The sequence below is a fragment of the Bufo bufo genome, chromosome 5, assembly GCF_905171765.1.
Source record: "Bufo bufo chromosome 5, aBufBuf1.1, whole genome shotgun sequence".
In the NCBI taxonomy this organism is placed as follows: Eukaryota; Metazoa; Chordata; class Amphibia; order Anura; family Bufonidae; genus Bufo; species Bufo bufo.
This window is the reverse complement of record NC_053393.1, coordinates 8,467,312-8,492,072: the sequence shown is the minus strand read 5'-3', so window position 1 is coordinate 8,492,072 and position 24,761 is coordinate 8,467,312. Positions and strand designations below refer to the sequence as shown.

The window sequence follows — 24,761 nt, the reverse complement described above, 5'->3', positions numbered from 1 at the left end:
CTACCTGAGAAGAGTCCTGGTTATTATAATCTCCTGCTCTCCGCCCATCTGCTGATGACTGGCAGTTCTCTCCTAGAGAGAAAGGGAGAAAACGAGGTAGAAGCCGGTCAGTCACCAGCAGGTGGGCAGGAGAGCAGGACTTCATGAATAACCAGGACTCTTCTCAGGTGTCCAGGACTCTTTTCCAGGCCTAGTCTGCAATGATTGTGATGTTGCTTCTTGGCAACCACTTACTTTTAACTTTTAAATGACCGACCTCTGAAATCAGCTCAGCGGTCTCTACTTTATTCTGCCGTTAGTATGGGCAGCTCAAAGCTGATGACAGGTTTCCTTTAAAGCCAAAATGAAACACTGACCTGAAGCTGAAAATTTTTGTAACCCAGTACACAGAAACCACATGAAAATGGTTTTACCATCTTTATTTCTATAGCGCCAACATATTCCACGGTGCTTTACAATCAGGGGGTTCAAGTACAGAATCATAAATAACATAGAAACAAACAGGTCAACAATTACAACAAGAGGAATGAGGGCTCTGCTCACAAGAGCTTACAATCTACGCTATGAGAAGATGGCCGGACACAGAAGATAACAACAGCCTGTTTTGTACAGTGGTCGGCCATCTTATCACAATAGGGGAGAAGATATAAAGCTGAACGAGCCGTCACCAGACGATATCTGTGGCGCCTCTGAGTGCATGGGGTGTAAATATTTGATGGATCAATGATGGGGGCGGTGAATGGAGGAGAGTTAGATCAGAGGATGTGATAGGACAAACTAAAAAGATATATTTTATCGAGTGTCTAAAACTGGATGTTGTGAATTAATCTACTGTATTTGCTTAGGGCAGAGCATTCCAGAGAACTGGTACAGCAAAACTAGAGTCTCCTCCAAATGGAAGAGTGACCATCTGAAGTTGACTTGTGCTCACTTAGTTACATATATCCATTTTAGTACTCGATCCTTTCCTTCTTCCAAGAGATAACACCACGCCAACAGAAGTGTATGCCAGCAGCTTTCTCCTCTCTCCCTATAGACAATTGATTAACATATGCGCTCATCTAGCCAAGGGTGTATGGGGAGTCAAGAGCATTCAGCCAATGGCTGCACCTTTATTAAGAGCAGTAAGTGTTTTTTTCCTATGTCTAACCCATCAGTTTTTTTCTTTATACCACCACATACTGTACAGAACAGCTGAGTGATGTCTCTTTCAGGCATAGTGAAGGTGGAGGTTTTGGTCCTATGTTCTAGTAATGATGATGAGGATTCCTGTCACAATGTTGTCTGTACCAACCTATTCTGGACAAATGTAGGAGAGCATCGAGTCCACCATATTCTTGATTATGATTTCCTTAGGGTGAAGGTATTTGGGCAGGTAATGGCAGGAGGTCATCTGCCAGGCATCTATTAATGCAACTGGAAGTCCTGAGAAGACGGCCCTCATTAGGTTGTCCAGCTGGAAGGACAGCCAGTCACTGCCATGTTCATAGAGGAAGCCGGTGTTCCCGGATTTGATGATGACCTTGGTCTGGGGGCTTCGCTTCAATAACCGGACAACAGCATTACGGATATTTCTTATCCTCTGCAAATAAAATTTTACCGGGAATGAGGCAAAGTGCGCCATGCAGTTTATGACAATCACCAGGTCATTGTCCCCCCCTCCAATGTTATCCAGCTCATTGGCGATGTAGTGCAGCTCCTGTAAACGCATACGAAGCATGGTAAGTGGTCTTTGGTGTACTCGCCATTGTATTAGATAGCCATGATCAGTATCCAAGGCCAGCAGGACTCCAGGGTCATAGCTGACATTACGGTCCACCGTCTGTAGAGCTGCCAAAACAAAACACACTGTTATATCACATATAGGTGACATCATTCCATACACAGTTTAAGAGGATGTACTCCGACCACAACATATTTCCTATGTACAGAGCCATCCGATAAACATCAGTAGCCCTGATGGAGATAGCAAGTACACACCTAGGCTACCTTCATCATTTCTATACACTGGAACTACCATCTAGGTGATCCCTGCAAGTTATTGTCTTTGCTGCCAGGTGCAGACATTGGTATGATCGTGTCCCAGGTTTTTAGGAATGCCAAATGGTGATGCGGCCTCATAATTTTTCTGTGTGTCACAGTGCTCCTACCACTCCCCAGGGTTAGGCTCCATAGCAATAAAGGGGAGAATTGCAGTAGTTGGAGAATAATCAGAGTCCAGACTTTATACAGTTCAACAGCTTTACTTGAATAAACTTGCATCCAGACAATATTTGGTATTTCTCTTGGCTCCAGCAGGTTTTGGGGTAAACTGGCAGGCAAACTTGGATACCTTGCTTTCTCTTTCTCTGGTGTACTAAACTCTGGCTTTGGTCTGGTAGCTAGACTTTCTCACAGTTCTTGTACCTTTGAGTGGAGTGCCTTTGGCCATTGACCCCCTCGTAATATCCTGTCTATAAACTGTAAGTGTGCTCTATGAGCTGCTTCCCTTTGGAGTCCCCTGCTGAAGTAGGGGGGGGGGGGGGCATTCCTCTCACTGTGCCAGGTTTTGTATCTTTCCAACTCCACTCTAGACTGACTGTAGTGTTAAAGATGTGTGAATTTTATTCTATATTTTGTATATCTAGGACTGTAATGAGTTAAACTTTTTCTTTTCCAAGTGCCTCCCCCCCACCCCTCTCTTTGTTTTAAGGCTGGAGAGGAGAGAGAGGGGGGGCAAAGTGCTGCGGGCAGTGTCTGATTTCTCATCTTTCTGCAGGTGTCCCATGGAGTGTGGTGGAATGCGTAGACCAATCATATGACTTGATGATATATATTATCCACTGCCTATAGAGAAGCACCTCTTTGAAGTGTCACATATGACGTATGCAGTATTATTGTTAGAATAGAAGCCATTACAAAATGGCGATGGTAACGAGATGTTTACATTAGTTCACATTCCAAAGTAGGGCCCAGTGCGCAGATGCAGGTGTATTATCTCCTCTCTCTTATCTCTTCTTCCTTTTTGACCAATGAAACAATGTTTTAGCCTCAGAGAGGACTGCCCTCTTCTGAAGATGTATATACGGCTTATCCCATGTAATAAAAGTGAGAGATTGCTTTGACCAACTTCTGTGTCAGAGTCTAGTCTCTCAGCCACGTGTGGATATTAACCCCTGGGGGGGGGGGTACATTGATCTGGAACACCAGAGTGTATCTAAAATGCCCTAATTTAGGGCGTCTTTATCAAAATGGCGACCACGAAGGGACTCTGTACGAATGTAGCATCAAACAGCTGACAAGACGGGCCCCTGAGCTTGACGAACGGCAGAGGGGAGAGGATTGCAACCTCAAAGAAAGGTGAGAAAACTTTTTATCTCATCTGCCTTTCTGCTGTTTACTTCGTCATGCTCAGATAGTTCAGTCTGCTGTGGGGTGGTACTGATGTAAGTATAGTAGTCGGCTGTAATGCTGAAAGCTTAGAGTCTATTGAACCAATAGTCTGAAATCATAGATCACTCTGGTGTGTATATGTTTTGTGTGTGTCTGTGATTTATGTGAGGAGTGAGTTGAGCACAGATGGTAAAACCACAGACAAAGGGAGGGGACAGTAACCTCCTGGTTTAGAAGGGGGCGCTGTAGCGCCGAGGTGTGGGACAAAGGAACTCCGGCTGACCTGACCAGGAAGACTGTAGTTCGACATGACTCATTGATCAGGGGAAGACTGCGGAGACTACCTGACCTGACCCTAGGAAGATGGTAGTTCCACATGACTTATTGATCAAGGGGAAGACTGCGGAGACTACCTGACCTGACCCCAGGAAGACGCAACGGAGCCCGCCTGACCCCTGGTTTTGGTGAAGACGTGCAGGGAGTCCCGGCTGACTAGTCAGACGTGATAGTCAGATTTGAGCAAACCAGTGGGGAGGGTGAATCCTTTGTCAGTGGAAGAAAGGGCTAAAGGTGCTGATCACTCCTCTGTTTTGTGTGTGTGTCAGTTTGAAATACTGTTGTTAAGATGGTCAGTCCCAGTATTATGAAGGAGAAAATACAGCCCCTAGCTAGTAGCGAGGAAAGAGGGAGATTATAGGATGTGATATGGAGAATTGAAAGTTAAAATGTGACAAAGAATGTTAGAGAAAGTGTGGCCCCGGACAGAAGGTCGCCCGGCTGGCAACAGGGATGAAAATCTGTAAGAAACTGTGAAGTTAGAGCTTACAGTTTGAGGGCATCAGAACTCCGGTGATGTTGAAGGGGGAGTTTTAACGAGTGAGAAAACAGAGCAGTGTCAGGGAAAGCTGAATGATGAAGGATTATTAGGTGCAGCACAGGCACTGTGAAATAGAGAAATTCATTTCCCCCCCACCTTCACACAGAAACATTCCTGAGATAAGAGGAGCAGGGAAAGGGGGGAGGGAATCATGGGGGCAGGGAATCATGCAGAGTAAGTGATGTTATATGTGTAATATTATTATAGAAGACAAAGAATTGTTCAATAATCTTCTTTCTTCTTTCCCAAGCAGTGTACTGTGGGAATCCAGCTTTTAACAAAATGACTGTATGATTATAACATGTATATTGTCTTACAGCGACAGACCATCAGCAATTCTGGGTGTGGTGTGGCTATCTGTTTCCAGGAAAGCTGTATTTGTCTGCTGCAAGTTTTGGGATGAAACAATGTGGGTTGGAAGACATAAATGATTCAGTGGAATGTGAATGGGTGTGGCTTTGAGTTGGAATTGAGGCGAATATGTGTGAAGACTGATTATGAGCTGTTAATGAAAATGAGTACATGAAAATGTATATGAATGCGTATGGAGTACGGTATTTATTTATTTTTTTTAAAATAATATGCGCATTGAGAATTTTATTTAATTTTTCTTGGAAGTTTTTGGGTTTTTATTGGTGCCAACAGCATTGATCAAGCTGTACATTTTTTTATATCGAAGTCAATGAAAAGTTTTTATGGGCCCTTTGTGTGTTCATGTCTGTATTGTCAGATCTGTTTGTTTCAATGTTTGAAGTTACGTGTTACATGTTAAGTGTTGTGCTAAACATCAGAGCTCTATTCTAATGGATAGCTGCCACATTACTGATGGACAAAAGGGGGACCACAGCGTCCGACTGAAGGGGGTGGACTTAGATGACTCAGAGCGGAGGGAGGAGGATAGGGGTGGATGTTACAGACAACGACAGCCCTTGTGCCCATTCCCTTTTTTTAAGTGTTTTAAGACACTCCTATGGAAGATGAGAAGTCCTGTTTTGTTTTCCAGTCTATTAATTCCGCGATAGGGAAAGTTGGATACTTCTGTAAGCCAAAATGCAGAGTAACATCAAGCGGCATTGGGTGGTTCAGTGGTGCCAACCATAGGTAGTGTTCCTTTGGCATTGCTGCAGCCCTGATGTCAAACGCCTCATTGAAGTGAGGAAACAGTAAGTCTGCCACCCTATGATGGGCCTGCAGAGTCTGTGGGACCCGGATCCCAGAAGAGAGAGTGTTGTGCTGTGTGTGGTACTTCTCGTCCACACCACACGAGAGGATTGTATTCTATGTTGACCATGCCCGGATCACTGTCCGTCCCCACAGACACCCATGTTTTGTTGTCATAAGGAGAACACAAAGACAGGGAGGGGGGGGAGTTAGATCAAGATTAGGAAACAGGAAATCCAGTATCGGCTCTACTTTTAAACATTTTAAGCAGATTCAGTCTGGCCCAATGATATCCCTTACTCTGGGTGATAAAGAAGTAGTCCCTTTTTGATTGATACTGGAGCAGCCAAGACAGTTGTGCACAGCAAACATGGCCTCCCCTGATTTACTCTCCAAGGACACCAGTCTTTGGGTAGAAGTGGATGGGAAAGTAGAACGCTCCCTTTTCAACAGAAACCATCCATATTAGATTTGACCCTAACCAAGATGCGCTTGCCCATTTGCTGGTCAGTGGTAACGCCCCTTGTTGCCTCCTAGGTGCAGATTTGCTTGCAAAAGTACATGCTGGTATCTCAGATCAGAAGGACGAAACGGTGAAGCTTACAGGTGCCCTCAACGACCAGCAACTTTGTTTGTTGGCCATTAGTGATAAAATTCCCTGGTCCATGTTTGTATCAGTACTCCCAGAAGCTGAGAAAAGCAAAACCACTCACCATTGGATGGTACATGACCTACATGCCGTTAATGAAGCCACAGTTTCTAACACCCACATCGTGCCCAACACGCACACCTTGTTGGCTCAGGTTCCCATTACCCCTGCTCACTCCACTGTGATTGATTTGTCCTTTAGTCCCTACCAACCTCACAGATGAGGTGGTAGATGCTTTTTATGCCTAGAACTGGCAATTTTGTGTTCCCCCACAATGTACTATCAGATTATTACATTTAGATTGTATTGTTATGAAGTGAGTGGCCATGACTCAGCTGTCCTCACCCAACTGCATGGCCAGCAATAATGCCCGTAGCATATTATTCAGCCAGACTTGATCCCGTGGCCAGAGGTGCCTCTTTCTGCATCAGAGCTGTAGTAGTTGTATTAGCTATGTTTGATGAAAGCTCTGAGATAGTTCTGAACCACAAAGTGATGGTGATATTACATCTATCCTCATGAACGTACAATCCAAATGATTGTTTTGTTGCCCGTTATTTTAGAATGCAGTGTTCCATTTTGTTGCCTGACAATGTTGCTCTCCAAAGGTGTAATACTTTGGACCCAGCCACCCTGTTGCCTCTGGACCAAGGGGGGAGGGAAGAGTTAGGGCACCGCACTTTAAACTTTTCTTCCAGATTCAAAGGAAGAGGCTCCTGACTGTTTGCAGATGATGTCACAAGAGGTAGTGGGATTTGGTAAATCAGCCATTAGGTAATCTAGATCATGTGCTCTTTGTGGATGGATCGAGGTATGGCCAGGATGGCAGGTACTACACAGGTTGGGCAGTGCTGATTAAACATGAACTACCACACATGTCTGCTCAAGAAGTGGAGCTAAAAGACTCTGAAGATGGCTTGCAGATATGCAGATGGAAAAAAACAGCCAACATTTACACTGATTCCAGGTATGCTTTTGGGATAGCCCATGACTATGGGCCCATAGGGAAAGCCAGAGACTCCTTGATCGCTTCAGGTAAACCCATCGAAAATGGGGAAGCAGTGAGGTCTCTGATGGAAGCCCTCTTGTCACTAACATGAGAGGTGATGATAGCAACGAAAGGCCACTGTAAACAGATGCAGAGGAGGCAAAGGGGAAAGCCACGGCAGATCAGGCGGCAAAAATGGCTGCCAAATTACCTAAGCACTCATGTAATAAAAGTGAGAGATTGCTTTGACCAACTTCTGTGTCAGCGTCTAGTCTCTCAGCCACGTGTGGATATTAACCCCTGGGGGGGTACATTGATCTGGAACACCAGAGTGTATCTAAAATGTTCTAATTTAGGGCGTCTTTATCAGTAGCTTCCTAGAACTCTTCCGTTGGTAGGAAGCAGGACTAGCCGACTTATGCCCAACAGGGGGGACAATGGAATGGTATGTTCCATTCTATCTAAAGATCTGTTTCTGCCAGATACACCTGCTGGTGAACCATGCATATTACATGTAATACAATACATATGTTGCATAACAATATATTAAGGCACAATATCAAAGGACCTGGAATCAAATGCACAGATGGCATTCTTTGTTAACAATTGGAGACAGTAGCAGGGTGTAGGAATTGGTGTCCCCGCTCTGGGTTACTATAGAAATCCACTTCCTGGTTCATCAGAGGTTTAGCCTGCCTTTATGACCTATGCTTTACATTGCAGCTTCGCTTACCCAGATTAGCTGCTGTGTGTAAGCAAAAGGTGAGGGCATGGAGGGATGAATCCTATTACGGTAATTATAGAATACTATGAACTATAGACAAAGAGATGGTTCCTCCATGGATTGCAGGTAGATTTGCGGTGCTTGGTCACCCATAAGCCTGTCACTGGTTAACCATTTGCCCTTCATTGGACCAATTTTGGATGGTACTAACCACTTGCACACTGAGGACATCCCACAAGGCCAATTGTTTTGGCGATGCTGTGACTCAGATATATGTCCGTCATAATCTCACCTTCATGTTAGTCTCTCAGATCCTTACATTTCCCAATTTTTCCTGCTTTAAAAAAAAAAAATCTACTGTTCACCTGCTGCTTAATATCTCCCAGCAGGTGCTACTGTCACCAGGTACTCCATTATACCCTGTCCTCTTAATGTTATGGCTGATGGGTGTAATATACAGACAAACGCACATGCACACTCACCACATACTGCACATGATAAACATGATCTAATGTCTTTAGGGGCATCTGCAGGAGTTATTACAGGTGTCTTATATATAATAATGAGCAATATTCATCTACAGTATCCAGTATAAATCTGTAGGTGTCAGCCCTCTACAGAGTAATGAGGGGGGAGTTGTAGAGAGTGATGAGGAGAAAGCAAAGCTATAAAATAAAACATTTTCGCTACTGTATTCACTGAAGAAAATAAACTGTCAGATGAAATGCAGAATGTAAAAGTTAATTCCCCATTAAAAGTGCCCTGTCTGACACAGGAAGAAGTACAGCGGCCTCTTAAAAAGCTTAAAATAGACCAATCGCCAGGACCAGATGGCATACACCCCTGTATCCTAAGAGAATTAGGTAATGTCATAGCCAGACCCTTATTTATGATATTTAAGGACTCTATACTGACATGGAGTGTTCCACAGGATTGGCGCATAGCAAATGTGGTGCCAATATTCAAAAAGGGTCCAAAAACAGAGCCCGGAAACTATAGGCAGGTAAGTCTAACATCTGTCATGGGTAAACGGTTTGAAGGTTTTCTAAGAGATGCTATCTTGGAGGATCTCAATGAAAAATAAGCAAATAACGCCATATCAGCATGGCTTCATGAGGGACTGGTCATGTCAAACAAATTTAATCAGTTTCTATGAGGAGTTAAGTTCTAGACTTGACAGCGGTGAATCAATGGATGTCGTATATCTGGACTTCTCCAAAGCATTTGACACTGTACCACATGAAAGGTTGGTATATAAAATGACAATGCTCGGACTGGGAGAAAATGTTCTTATGTGGGTAAGTAACTGGCTGAGTGATAGAAAGCAGAGGGTGGGTATTAACGGTACACACTCAGATTGGGTCACTGTCACTAGTGGGGTACCACAGGGGTCAGTATTGGAGGGGTCACTGTCACTAGTGGGGTACCACGGGGGTCAGTATTGGGCCCTATTCTGTTCAATATATTTATTAATTATCTTTGTAATGGGTTCCTATGACCAGTTTTGAGGAAAGGCAGGGACACAACAAAGTCACTTCAATACAGTTTATTGCTTGTTCCAGCAACTTACAGTTCAGTTCAGCCGGATCACAGCCGGGAGAAGTAAACAGTTCATGTCATCCACAATAAAGTCCTTCAGTCTCGGGGCTCCTTTAGAAGCATCCACAGGCCAGTGTTTGCTTTACACACGCCTTGCAGGGTGTGATCTGCAGCCTCTCACACAACAGACACACCCTGCCTCATGCTGCTGACTTTTAAACGCAATCATGGACATGGGCCACGTATAAACCCCGGAGTGGATCATGGGGAGCAAGCACCAACCCAGCTCTTTGCTTACTCCCAGTAAAATCTAGGCCCGGATTAGCTGTTACCAGCTATACTAGGTAACACCAATCTCCACTATCTATTTTAGTGGACACTCTAGATTCTGGCTTCCACTCCACCAAGGTGGCACGTCTCAGGTGCACCACAGCAAACCCCAATATGTATCTCCTTAATAGGTTTCCTGCACCATTCTGGGAGATACATACTATACCCTTCGTATATGAGGCCTGTCACTGCCTCACATCTTGTAAAAGGCTTGCACAGTAAAATATAAATTTTTACAAATGTCACTAAACTGTGTAAATTAACACAGAAGAGGACAGTATTCTATATAAATATACTACAGAGATCAGTATACTGTATAAATATACTACAGAGGTCAGTATACTGTATATATACTACAAAGGTCAGTATACTGTATATATACTAGAGAGGGCAGTATACTGTATATATACTACAGAGAACAGTATACTGTATAAATATACTACAGAGGTCAGTATACTGTATATATACTACAGAGGAGAGTACACCGTATATATATACAGTACAGACCAAAAGTTTGGACACACCTTCTCATTCAAAGAGTAGAGTTGAGCGAACACCTGGGTGTTCGGGTTTGAGAAGTTCGGCCGAACTTCCCGGAAATGTTCGGGTTCGGGATCCGAATCCAACCCGAACTTCGTCCCGAACCCGAACCCCATTGAAGTCAATGGGGACCCAAACTTTTTGGCACTAAAAAGGCTGTAAAACAGCCCAGGAAAGAGCTAGAGGGCTGCAAAAGGCAGCAACATGTAGGTAAATCCCCTGCAAACAAATGTGGATAGGGAAATTAATTAAAAAAAATAATAATAATTAACCAATATCAATTGGACAGAGGTCCCATAGCAGAGAATCGGGCTTCACGTCAGCAGAGAATCAGTCTCTTCATGCCATAGCAGAGAATCTGGCTTCATGTCAGCAGAGAATCAGTCTTCATGTCATAGCAGAGAATCAGGCTTCACGTCACCCACCACTGGAACAGGCCACTGTCACATATTTAGACCCAGGCAGAGGAGAGAGGTCCCATAACAGATTCAGGCTTCATGTCAGCACAGAATCAGTCTTCATGTCATAGCAGAGAATCAGGCTTCACGTCACCCACCACTGGAACAGGCCACTGTCACATATTTAGGCCCAGGCACCCAGGCAGAGGAGAGAGGTCCTATAACAGAGATTCAGGCTTCATGTCAGCAGAGAATCAGTCTTCATGTCATAGCAGAGAATCAGGCTTCACGTCACCCACCACTGGAACAGGCCACTGTCACATATTTAGGCCCAGGCACCCAGGCAGAGGAGAGAGGTCCCGTAACAGAGAATCAGGCCTTATGTCAGCGCAGAATCAGTCTTCATGTCATAGCAGAGAATCAGGCTTCACGTCACCCACCACAGGAACAGGCCACTGTCACATATTTAGGCCCAGGCACCCAGGCAGAGGAGAGAGGCCCCATAACAGAGATTCAGGCTTCATGTCAGCAGAGAATCAGTCTTCCTGTCATAGCAGAGAATCAGGCTTCACGTCACCCACCACTGGAACAGGCCACTGTCACATATTTAGACCCAGGCACCCAGGCAGAGGAGAGAGGTCCCATAACAGAGATTCAGGCTTCATGTCAGCAGAGAATCAGTCTTCATGTCATAGCATGGAATCAGGCTTCACGTCACCCACCACTGGAACAGGCCACTGTCACATATTTAGGCCCCGGCACCCAGACAGAGGAGAGAGGTCCCGTAACAGAGATTCAGGCTTCATGTCAGCAGAGAATCAGTCTTCATGTCATAGCAGAGAATCAGGCTTCACGTCACCCACCATAGGAACAGGCCACTGTCACATATTTAGGCCCAGGCACCCAGGCAGAGGAGAGAGGTCCCGTAACAGAGATTCAGGCTTCATGTCAGCACAGAATCAGTCTTCATGTCATAGCAGAGAATCAGGCTTCACGTCACCCACCACTGGAACAGGCCACTGTCACACATTTAGGCCCCGGCACCCAGACAGAGGAGAGGTTCATTCAACTTTGGGTTGCCCCGCAATATAATGGTAAAATGAAAATAAAAATAGGATTGAAAGAGGAAGTGCCCTGGAGTACAATAATATATTGTTAAAGGGAGGTAGTTAATGTCTAATCTGCACAAGGGATGGACAGGTCCTGTGGGATCCATGCCTGGTTCATTTTTATGAACGTCAGCTCGTCCACATTGGCTGTAGACAGGCGGCTGCGTTTGTCTGTAATGACGCCCCCTGCCGTGCTGAATACACGTTCAGACAAAACGCTGGCCGCCGGGCAGGCCAGCACCTCCAAGGCATAAAAGGCTAGCTCTGGCCACGTGGACAATTTGGAGACCCAGAAGTTAAATGGGGCTGAACCATCAGTCAGCACGTGGAGGGGTGTGCACAGGTACTGTTCCACCATGTTAGTGAAATGTTGCCTCCTGCTAACACGTTCCGTATCAGGTGGTAGTGCAGTTAGCTGTGGCGTGGTGACAAAACTTTTCCACATCTCTGCCATGCTAACCCTGCCCTCAGAGGAGCTGGCCGTGACACAGCTGCGTTGGCGACCTCTTGCTCCTCCTCTGCCTTCGCCTTGGGCTTCCACTGGTTCCCCTGTGACATTTGGGAATGCTCTCAGTAGCGCGTCTACCAACGTGCGCTTGTACTCGCGCATCTTCCTATCACGCTCCAGTGTAGGAAGTAAGGTGAGCACATTGTCTTTGTACCGGGGATCCAGCAGGGTGGCAACCCAGTAGTCCGCACACGTTAAAATGTGGGCAACTCTGCTGTCGTTGCGCAGGCACTGCAGCATTTAGTCGCTCATGTGTGCCAGGCTGCCCAGAGGTAAGGACAAGCTGTCCTCTGTGGGAGGCGTATCGTCATCGTCCTGTGTTTCCCCCCAGCCACGCACCAGTGATGGGACCGAGCTGCTTTGGGTGCCACCCCGCTGTGAACATGCTACATCCTCATCCTCCTCCACCTCCTCCTCATCCTCGTCCTCCAGTAGTGTCTGGCCACATTTGTACCTGGCCTCTGCTGTTGCAAAAAACCTCCCTCTGAGTCACTTCGAAGAGACTGGCCTGAAAGTGCTAAAAATGACCCCTCTTCCTCCTCTTCCTCCTTGGCCACCTCCTCTTCCATCATCGCCCTAAGTGTTTTCTCAAGGAGACATAGAATTGGTATTGTAACGCTGATAACGGCGTCATCGCCACTGGCCATGTTGGTGGAGTACTCGAAACAGCGCAACAGGGCACACAGGTCTCGCATGGAGGCCCAGTCATTGGTGGTGAAGTGGTGCTGTTCCGCAGTGCGACTGACCCGTGCGTGCAGCAGCTGAAACTCCACTATGGCCTGCTGCTGCTCGCACAGTCTGTCCAGCATGTGCAAGGTGGAGTTCCACCTGGGGGGCACATCGCATATGAGGCGGTGAGCGGGAAGGCCGAAGATACGCTGTAGCGCAGACAGGCGAGCAGCGGCAGGGTGTGAACGCCGGAAGCGTGAACAGACGGCCCGCACTTTATGCAGCAGCTCTGACATGTCAAGGTAGTTGCGAATGAACTTCTGCACCACCAAATTCAGCACATGCGCCAGGCAAGGGATGTGCGTCAAACCGGCTAGTCCCAGAGCTGCAACGAGATTTCGCCCATTATCGCACACCACCAGACCGGGCTTGAGGCTCACCGGCAGCAACCACTCGTCGGTCTGTTGTTCTATACCCCGCCACAACTCCTGTGCGGTGTGGGGCCTGTCCCCCAAACATATGAGTTTCAGAACGGCCTGCTGACGTTTACCCCGGGCTGTGCTGAAGTTGGTGGTGAAGGTGTGTGGCTGACTGTTTGAGCAGGTGGAAGAAGAGGAGGAGGAAGCTGAGTAGGAGGAGGAGGAGACAGGAGGCAAAGAATGTTGCCCTGCGATCCTTGGCGGCGGAAGGACGTGCGCCAAACAACTCTCCGCCTGGGGCCCAGCCGCCACTACATTTACCCAGTGTGCAGTTAGGGAGATATAGCGTCCCTGGCCGTGCTTACTGGTCCACGTATCTGTGGTTAGGTGGACCTTGCCACAGGTGGCGTTGCGCAGTGCACACTTGATTTTATCGGACACTTGGTTGTGCAGGGAAGGCACGGCTCTCTTGGAGAAGTAGTGACGGCTGGGAACAACATACTGTGGAACAGCAAGCGACATGAGCTGTTTGAAGCTGTCTGTGTCCACCAGCCTAAATGACAGCATTTCATAGGCCAGTAGTTTAGAAATGCTGGCATTGAGGGCCAGGGATCGAGGGTGGCTAGGTGGGAATTTACGCTTTCTCTCAAATGTTTGTGAGATGGAGAGCTGAACGCTGCCGTGTGACATGGTATAGATGCTTGGTGACGCAGGTGGTGGTGTTGGTGGTACATCCCATGTTTGCTGGGAGGCAGGTGCCAACGTTCCTCCAGAGGCGGAGGAAGAGGCCGAGGCGGCGGCAGCAGCAGAAGTGGCCGAGGCGGCGGCAGCAGCAGAAGAGGCAGCAGGGGGAGCCTAAATGACTTCTTTGTTTTTAAGGTGTTTACTCCACTGCAGTTCATGCTTTGCATGCAGGTGCCTGGTCATGCAGGTTGTGCTAAGGTTCAGAACGTTAATGCCTCGCTTCAGGCTCTGATGGCACAGCGTGCAAACCACTCGGGTCTTGTCGTCAGCACATTGTTTAAAGAAGTGTCATGCCAGGGAACTCCTTGAAGCTGCCTTTGGGGTGCTCGGTCCCAGATGGCGGCGGTCAGTAGCAGGCGGAGTCTCTTGGCGGCGGGTGTTCTGATTTTGCCCACTGCTCCCTCTTTTGCTACGCTGTTGGCTCGGTCTCACCACTGCCTCTTCCTCCGAACTGTGAAAGTCAGTGGCACGACCTTCATTCCATGTGGGGTCTAGGACCTCATCGTCCCCTGCATCGTCTTCCACCCAGTCTTAATCCCTGACCTCCTGTTCAGTCTGCACACTGCAGAAAGACGCAGCAGTTGGCACCTGTGTTTCGTCATCATCAGAGACGTGCTGAGGTGGTATTCCCATGTCCTCATCATCAAGAAACATAAGTGGTTGTGCGTTAGTGCATTCTATCTCTTCCACCCCTGGGGAAGGGCTAGGTGGATGCCCTTGGGAAACCCTAGCAGCAGAGTCTTCAAACAGCATAAGAGACTGCTGCATAACTTGAGGCTCAGACAGTTTCCCTGATATGCATGGGGGTCATGTGACAGACTGATGGGCTTGGTTTTCATGCGCCATCTGTGCGCTTTCTGCAGAAGACTGGGTGGGAAATAATGTGAACGTGCTGGATGCACTGTCGGCCACCCAATTGACTAATGCCTGTACCTGCTTAGGCCTTACCATCCTTAGAACGGCATTGGGCCCCACCAAATATCGCTGTAAATTCTGCTCACTACTGTGACCTGAGATAGTTGGTTCACTAGGACGTGTGGCTGTGGCAGAACGGCCACGTCCTCTCCCAGCACCAGAGGGTCCACTAACACCACTACGACCATGTCCACGTCCGCGTCCCTTATTAGATGTTTTCCTCATTGTTCCCGTTCACCACAATTTTGAAAATGGCAAATTTGGGAATAGTTTTTCAACCCAGAACAAAAACTGTGCTTTTACGGTCACTACAAATAACTTGACCAGCTAAAACAGTACAGATTTGGTTGAATAGAAATGTGAGGCCTATTTTTTTTTGCGCTGTGTGACAGGTATACGTTTAATCACAGAATTAGACTTGTATCTGCACGGTAGCGTGTGTGTTAAGCTTTTCTGAATGACACTATCAGCACCTTGAATCTAAGATATCCTTTTTGGGATAGATTTCAAGTGGGCCTGATATAGCATAAACTACTTATTTTGAGAATGGCAAATTTGGGAATAGTTTTTCAACCCAGAACAAAAACTGTGCTTTTACGGTCACTACAAATAACTTGACCAGCTAAAACAGCACAGATTTGGTTGAATAGAAATGTCAGGTGTATTTTTTAGACGCTGGGTGACAGGCTCAACTTGCCCCTGATGTAGTATATGGCTAAAAAATAACCACACTATTGATGGTTAAATGCACTTGGGTGACACAGGCTCAGCCTGCACCTGATGTAGGATATAGCAAAAAATTAACCACACTGTTGATGGTTAAATGCACTTGGGTGACACAGGCTCAGCCTGCACCTGATGTAGTATATGGCCAAAAAATAACCACACTGTTGATGGTTAAATGCACTTGGGGGACACAGGCTCAGCCTGCACCTGATGTAGTATATGGCCAAAAAATAACCAGACTGTTGATGGTTAAATGCACTTGGGTGACACAGGCTCAGCCTGCAGCTGATGTAGGATATAGCAAAAAATAACCACACTATTGATGGTTAAAAGCACTTGGTGGTAGCTTGTGCTGGCGCACCACAAGCCACAGAATGGCCGCCGATCACCCCAGAAAAAAGTGATATAAAAACGCTCTGGGCAGCCTAAAAAAAGTGAGCAATTCGATATTTGCACTTCAATGATCCACAGCTGGAGATCGATTACAGAATGAAGTCTTTTGGAAAAGTTAATCTGCCTAATCTCGCCCTAACATCGCAGCAGCAACCTCTCCCTATGCTTGAATCAGCAGAGTGACGTGCAGCGCTACGTGACCCAAGCTTATATAGAGGCTGGGTCACATGCTGCACTGGCCAATCACATCCATGCCAATAGTAGGCAAGGCTGTGATGGCCTCTTGGGGCAAGTAGTATGACGCTTGTTGATTGGCTGCTTTGCAGCCTTTCAAAAAGCGCCAAAAAAGCGCCGAACACCGAACCCGAACCCGGACTTTCACAAAAATGTCCGGGTTCGGGTCCGTGTCACGGACACCCCAAAATTCGGTACGAACCCGAACTATACAGTTCGGGTTCGCTCATCCCTATCATAGAGTTTTCTTTATTTTCATGACTATGAAAATTGTAGATTCACATTGAAGGCATCAAAACTATGAATTAACACATGTGGAATTATATAAATAACAAACAAGTGTGAAACAACTGAAAATATGTCATATTCTAGGTTCTTCAAAGTAGCCACCTTTTGCTTTGATTACTGCTTTGCAAACTCTTGGCATTCTCTTGATGAGCTTCAAGAGGTAGTCCCCTGAAATGGTCTTCACTTCACAGGTGTGCCCTGCCAGGTTTAATAAGTGGGATTTCTTGCCTTATAAATGGGGTTGGGACCATCAGTTGCGTTGAGGAGAAGTCAGCTGGATACACAGCTGATAGTCCTACTGAATAGACTGTTAGAATTGGTATTATGGCAAGAAAAAAGCAGCTAAGTAAAGAGAAACGAGTGGCCATCATTACTTTAAGAAATTAAAGTCAGTCAGTCAGCCGAAAAATTGGGAAAACTTTGAAAGTAAGGGCTATTCGACCATGAAGGAGAGTGATGGGGTGCTGCGCCAGATGATCTGGCCTCCACAGTCACCGGACTTCAACCCAATCGAGATGGTTTGGGGTGAGCTGGACCGCAGAGTGAAGGCAAAAGGGCCAACAAGTGCTAAGCATCTCTGGGAACTCCTTCAAGACTGTTGGAAGACCATTTCAGGGGACTACCTCTTGAAGCTCATCAAGAGAATGCCAAGACTGTGCAAAGCAGTAATTGTCACGAGGGTATCAAGAGCCACGTCTGACTCCGTTATACCCGGGGTCAGGAGGTCGCAGCGGGTGGCTGCGCGCTCTATATCTAAAGATCACGTTGTTTCTTAGTGATTGTTTTCTGTGTTTGCTATCCTTTTTGTCTCAATCAGGGATCCGTAGCTTCTCCTCCTCAGCTGTTTCTTGTCTGCCACTCCCAACCTCCTTATATTCTCCCCTCACACTTCTCTAGTTGCCAGTTATAGAGCTTCCTGCCTGGACATCTATACTGACCCACTGGAGTTGTGAATCCTGGTTGTCGTTCCAGAGTGCTACCCTCCGGATCCCTGTTGGGCTTCTTGTTGTCTCCTGTTGTCGCCCACCTGGGATTATATGTTGAGTTTGCATTGTCTGTCCTTCCCTTGGTGTTTTCCTTTAGAGCTAGTGGTGCGGACTAGTGTTCCCACCGCCCTGTTCACTATCTAGGGCTCAGCTTAGGGAAAGCCAGGGCTTTAGGCACGTGATCGGCGTACGGGTGAGGAACCCGTCTAGGGACGTCAGGGCAGCCAGGTGCCAGCCGCTAGGTGAGTCAGGGGTCATTACCTTCCCTCTCACTTGGGCAGGGCCTTCCTTGTTCCCTCCCTCTGCGTCACGTATGTGATAGTCACGCCGACCGTGATAGTAATCCAAGCAAAAGGTGGCTACTTTGAAGAACCTAGAATATGACATATTTTCAGTTGTTTCACACTTGTTTGTTATGTATATAACTCCACATGTGTTAATTCATAGTTTTGATGCCTTCATAGTCATGAAAATAAAGAAAAAACTCTTTGAATGAGAAGGTGTGTCCAAACTTTTGGTCTGTACTGTATATATATATATATATATATATATATGTTACGGACCGATTCAGCAGACAAGGGGTTGAAATCCGTTTAGGCGATAAGCCCCTTTCTGAGAGACAGGCACAGCTACTGCAGAACACCAAATTCCCGAACTGGATACAAAATAGCACTCCAAACTGGAACCTCACGAATGGCTTCTAGCAGACGAACAGGAATCAGCTTACACTTCTGGCAATCGGTCTTCTAACAGCATACAGTGAATCCCCCCAATAACGAGACAAGGCTCCGTGTTGAGGGTCAAGCAGTGGTCTGACTGTACTTCACGTACAGCCTCTTTTATTCACAAACCACAAACATAGTACTGCCCACAGGGGTTTGAAATACAACCAATCAGTAATTTGAAACACATACAATGTAACTACAGCAACCAATCGTTCACACCCCCCAGAGGACCAGAATGAAGACTGTGACATAGGACAAGATATGCAGCACTGTAGGATACACAGAGACAATACATCCCCACAATGCATCATGGTTCCCTCCTCTCTGTCCTGGAGACAACCGAGGCGTAATCCAATTATCTCTCAAGACAAAGAGAAGTCACCAATACACATGCGCAGACAACAGGACAGACATCACCCTTTAAACACACAATGGGACAATGGCACAATAGAAACACACCCAGCATTTCCTCCCAAGCTGACAAGTTACACTTATTATAAATTGTTACAACTTTGTGAGTTTACATTGGCCATACATATAACTTACATCAATTTAAACAGTATAACTTGGGGACAAACCTATCCAAAATTCACTTGAATAGGTTCAGGGGTTTAAAAGTTAGTATATGGCCCATAATCCTGGGGCAAGAGGCGGATAAACAGGCCTCTCTAAAACACAGTGGCGAGGTTGGTTTCGCCACAATATATACACACAGAGGACAGTATACTGTATATATACTACAGAGAACAGTATACTGTATATATACTACAGAGGAGAGTATAACGTATATACACTCACCTAAAGAATTATTAGGAACACCTGTTCTATTTCTCATTAATGCAATTATCTAGTCAACCAATCACATGGCAGTTGCTTCAATGCTTTTAGGGGGGTGGTCCTGGTCAAGACAATCTTCTGAACTCCAAACTGAATGTCAGAATGGGAAAGAAAGGTGATTTAAGCAATTTTGAGCGTGGCATGGTTGTTGGTGCCAGACGGGCCGGTCTGAGTATTTCACAATCTGCTCAGTTACTGGGATTTTCACGCACAACCATTTCTAGGGTTTACAAAGAATGGTGTGAAAAGGGAAAAACATCCAGTATGCGGCAGTCCTCTGGGCAAAAATGCCTTGTGGATGCTAGAGGTCAGAGGAGAATGGGCCGACTGATTCAAGCTGATAGAAGAGCAACGTTGACTGAAAAAACCACTCGTTACAACCGAGGTATGCAGCAAAGCATTTGTGAAGCCACAACACGCACAACCTTGAGGCGGATGGGTTACAACAGCAGAAGACCCCACCGGGTACCACTCATCTCCACTACAAATAGGAAAAAGAGGCTACAATTTGCACGAGCTCACCAAAATTGGACTGTTGAAGACTGGAAAAATGTTGCCTGGTCTGATGAGTCTCGATTTCTGTTGAGACATTCAAATGGTAGAGTCCGAATTTGGCGTAAACAGAATGAGAACATGTATCCATCCTCTGATGGCTACTTCCAGCAGGATAATGCACCATGTCACAAAGCTCCAATCATTTCAAATTGGTTTCTTGAACATGACAATGAGTTCACTGCACTAAAATGGCCCCACAGTCACCAGATCTCAACCCAATAGAGCATCTTTGGGATGTGGTGAAATGGGAGCTTCGTGCCCTGGATGTGCATCCCTCAAATCTCCATCAACTGCAAGATGCTATCCTATCAATATGGGCCAACATTTCTAAAGAATGCTATCAGCACCTTGTGGAATCAATGCCACGTAGAATGAAGGCAGTTCTGAAGGCATAAGGGGGTCCAACGCCGTATTAGTATGGTGTTCCTAATAATTCTTTAGGTGAGTGTATATATATATATATATATATATATACTACAGAGAACAGTATGCTGTATGTATATACTACAGAGGACAGTATAATGTATATATATATACTACAGAGGACAGTATACTGTATATACACTACAGAGAACAATGTACTGTATATATGCTACAGAGGTCAGTATACTGTATATATACTACAGAGGAGAGTACACGTATATATATATATATACCACAGAGAACAGAATGCTGTATGTGTATACTACAGAGGACAGTATAATGTATATACTGTATATACTACAGAGAACAGTATACTGAATAGATATATATACTACAGAGGACATTATACTGTATATATACCACATAAGACAGTATACTGTATATATATACTACAGAGGACAGTATACTGTATATATACCACAGAGAACAGTATACTGTATGTATATACTACAGAGGACAGTATAATGTATATATATACTACAGAGGACAGTATACTGTATATATATATACTACAGAGGACAGTTTTCTGTATGTATATACTACAGAGGAGAGTATACTGTATATACAGTCAGATCCATAAATATTGGGACATCGACACAATTCTAACATTTTTGGCTCTATACACCACCACAATGGATTTGAAATGAAACGAACAAGATGTGCTTTACCTGCAGACTGTCAGCTTTAATTTGAGGATATTTACATCCAAATCAGGTGAACGGTGCAGGAATTACAGCAGTTTGCATATGTGCCTCCCACTTTTTAAGGGACCAAAAGTAATGGGACAGAATAATAATCAAAAATCAAACTTTCACTTTTTAATACTTGGTTGCAAATCCTTTGCAGTCAATTACAGCCTGAAGTCTGGAACGCGTAGACATCACCAGACGCTGGGTTTCATCCCTGGTGGTGCTCTGCCAGGCCTCTACTGCAACTGTCTTCAGTTCCTGCTTGTTCTTGGGGCATTTTCCCTTCAGTTTTGTCTTCAGCAAGTGAAATGCATGCTCAATTGGATTCAGGTCTGGTGATTGACTTGGCCATTGCATAACATTCCACTTCTTTCCCTTAAAAAACTCTTTGGTTGCTTTTGCAGTATGCTTTGGGTCATTGTCCATCTGCACTGTGAAGCGCCGTCCAATGAGTTCTGAAGCATTTGGCTGAATATGAGCAGATAATATTGCCTGAAACACTTCAGAATTCATCCTGCTGCTTTTGTCAGCAGTCACATCATCAATAAATACAAGAGAAGCAGTTCCATTGGCAGCCATACATGCCCACGCCATGACACTACCACCACCATGCTTCACTGATGAGGTGGTATGCTTAGGATCATGAGCAGTTCCTTTCCTTCTCCATACTCTTCTCTTCCCATCACTCTGGTACAAGTTGATCTTGGTCTCATCTGTCCATAGGATGTTGTTCCAGAACTGTGAAGGTTTTGTTAGATGTCGTTTGGCAAACTCTAAGGCTCAATTCACACCTGAGCGTTTTACAGCGCGTTCCTACGCGCTGTAAAACGCTCAACAAGGAGAAACCAATGCTTCCCTATGGGAATGGTTCTCACCTGGGCGTTTTACAGCGCGTACGATCGCGCTGTAAAACGCCCGACGCTCACACAAGTACAGGAGCGTTTTTTTGGGCGCTTGTCGCGCGTTCCCGTACATAGACTTTCGGGAACGCGCGACACTGTGTGCACACTTGTCTCTGTATGCGCGCTTGTAAACGTCCGTACAATCGCGCATACAGAGCGCTCCTTTCAGAACGCTCAGGTGTGAATTGAGCCGAAGGCTCAGTTCAGACCTGAGCGTTTTACAGCGCGTTCCTACGCGCTGTAAAACGCTCAACAAGGAGAAACCAATGCTTCCCTATGGGAATGGTTCTCACCTGGGCGTTTTACAGCGCGTACGATCGCGCTGTAAAACGCCCGACGCTCAAGCAAGTACAGGAGCGTTTTTTTGGGCGCTTGTCGCGCGTTCCCAGACATAGACTTTCGGGAACGCGCGACACTGTGTGTACGCTTGTCTCTGTATGCGCGCTTGTAAACGCCCGTACAATCGCGCATACAGAGCGCTCCTTTCAGAACGCTCAGGTCTGAACTGAGCCTTAGGCTACTTTCAGACTAGCGTTCAGAGAGGATCCGTCTGGTGTCTGCACAGACGGATCCTCTCCTATAATGCAGACGTTTGGATCCGTTCAGAACGGATCCGTCTGCATAATAGTTTAGAAAAAATTGTTCAGAAGAAAGTTGTTCAGACGGATCCGTCCAGACTTTACATTGAAAGTCAATGGGGGACGGATCCATTTGAAAATTGAGCCATATGGTGTCAACTTCAAACGGATCCGTCCCCATTGACTTACATTGTAAGTCTGGACGGATCCGTGTGCCTCCACACGGCCAGGCGGACACCTGAACGCTGCAAGCAGCGTTCGGGTTTCCGCCTGCTGAGCGGAGCGGAGGCTGAACGCTGCCAGACTGATGCAATCTGAGCGGATCCGCGTCCACTCAGAATGCATTGGTAGCTGGACGGATCCGTTCGGGGCCGCTTGTGAGACCCTTCAAACGGAGCTCACAAGCAGAGCCCCGACACTTATGTGAAAGTAGCCTAATCTGGCCTTCCTGTTTTTGAGTCTCACCAATGGTTTACATCTTGTGGTGAACCCTCTGTATTCACTCTGGTGAAGTCTTCTCTTGATTGTTGACTTTGACACACATACACCTACCTCCGGGAGAGTGTTCTTGATTAGTGATGAGCGTCAGGGGCAATATTCGAATTTGCGATATTTCGCGAATATTCGCCATATATTCGAGAATTCGCGAATTAGTGATCTCCAGGCATTATTTTCTTGATCGCATGAACTGGTATTTTAAAAAAAAAAATCGAATATTCGTGATTACGAATATATTTTGGGATATTCTAAATATTCGCGAATTCTCGAAGTGCCGATATTCGTGATTAAAATTCGCTATTTAAATATTCGTGATCAACACTATTCTTGATCTGGCCAACTGTTGTGAAGGGTGTTTCTTCACCAGGGAAAGAATTCTTTGGTCATCCACCACAGATGTTTTCCGTTTTCTTCCGGGTCTTTTGGTGTTGCTGAGCTCACCGGTGCGTTCCTCCTTTTTAAGAATGTTCCAACCAGTTGTTTTGGCAACGCCTAATGTTTTTGCTATCTCTCTGATGGGTTTGTGGTGTTTTTTCAGCCTAATGATGGCTTGCTTCACTGTTAGTGACAGCTCTTTGGATCTCATCTTGAGAGTTGACAGCAACAGATTCCAAATGCAGATAGCAGACTGGAAATGACCTCTGGACCTTTTATCTGCTCATTGTAATTGGGATAATGAGGGAATAACACACACCTGGCCATGGAACAGCCGAGAAGACAATTGTCCTATTACTTTTGGTCCCTTAACAAGTGGGAGGCACATATGCAAACTGCTGTAATTCCTGCACCGTTCACCTGATTTGGATGTAAATAACCTCAAATTAAAGCTGACAGTCTGCAGGTAAAGCACATCTTGTTTGTTTCATTTCACATCCATTGTGGAGGTGTATAGAGCCAAAAATGTTACAATTATGTCAATGTCCCAATATTTATGGACCTCCTCACTGTATATTGTACAGAGGACAGTATACTGTTTATATATATACTACAGAGGACAGGATACTGTATATAAACTACAGAGGACAGTATACTTTATATATATATATATATATATATATATACTACAGAGGACAGTATACTGTATATATACTACAGAGGACAGTATACTGTATATATATACACACTACAGAGGACAGTATACTGTATATACACTACAGAGGACAGTATACTGCTACACAGGGATCTTTATAAATTGAAGGCTTGGGCAGAGAAGTGACAGATGGGGTTTAACACTGACAAATGTAAGGTTATGCACATGGGAAGGAATAATGCAAGTCACCCGTACATACTAAATGGTAAAACACTGGTTAACACTGACATGGAAAAATACCTAGGAATTATGGTGAACCGCAAACTAAGCTGTAGAAACCAGTGTCAGGCAGCTGCTGCCAAGGCCAATAAGATAATGGGTTGCATCAAAAGGGGAATAGATGGCGGTGATGAGAACATAGTCCTACCACTTTACACATCACTGGTCAGACCACACATGGAGGACTGTGTACAGTTCTGGGCTCCTGTGAACAAGGCAGACATAGCAGAGCTAGAGAGGGTTCAGAGGAGGGCAACTAAAGTAATAACTGGAATGGGTGAACTACAGTACCCTGAAAGATTATCAAAATTAGGGTTATTCACTTTAGAAAAAAGAACACTGAGGGGAGATCTAATTACTATGTATAAATATATCAGGGGTCAGTACAGAGATCACTCCCATCATCTATTTATCCTTAGGACTGTGACGAGGGGACATCCTCTGCGTCTAGAGGAAAGAAGGTTTGTACACAAACATAGAAGAGGATTCTTTACGGTAAGAGCAGTGAGACTATGGATCTCTCTGCCTGAGGAGGTGGTGATAGTGAGTACAATAAAGGAATTCAAGAGGGGCCTGGATGTATTTCTGGAGTGTAATAATATTACAGGCTATAGCTACTAGAGAGGGGTCGTTGATCCAGGGAGTTATTCTCTTTGTCTGATTGGAGTCGGGAAGG

The 24,761-nt window shown here is 45.6% G+C and overlaps 1 protein-coding gene across 1 annotated transcript in view; it reads right to left on the bottom strand.

Moving 5' to 3' along the window:
- Positions 1-470: 470 nt before the first annotated feature.
- LOC121001430 (NXPE family member 3-like) overlaps positions 471-24,761 on the bottom strand; it is a 118,608-nt gene continuing 94,317 nt past the window's right edge. The window contains exon 6 of the mRNA XM_040432493.1: positions 471-1,830. Coding sequence (XP_040288427.1) covers positions 1,295-1,830 — 536 coding nt within the window. The 3' untranslated portion in view covers positions 471-1,294. The remainder of the gene's footprint in view (positions 1,831-24,761) is intronic.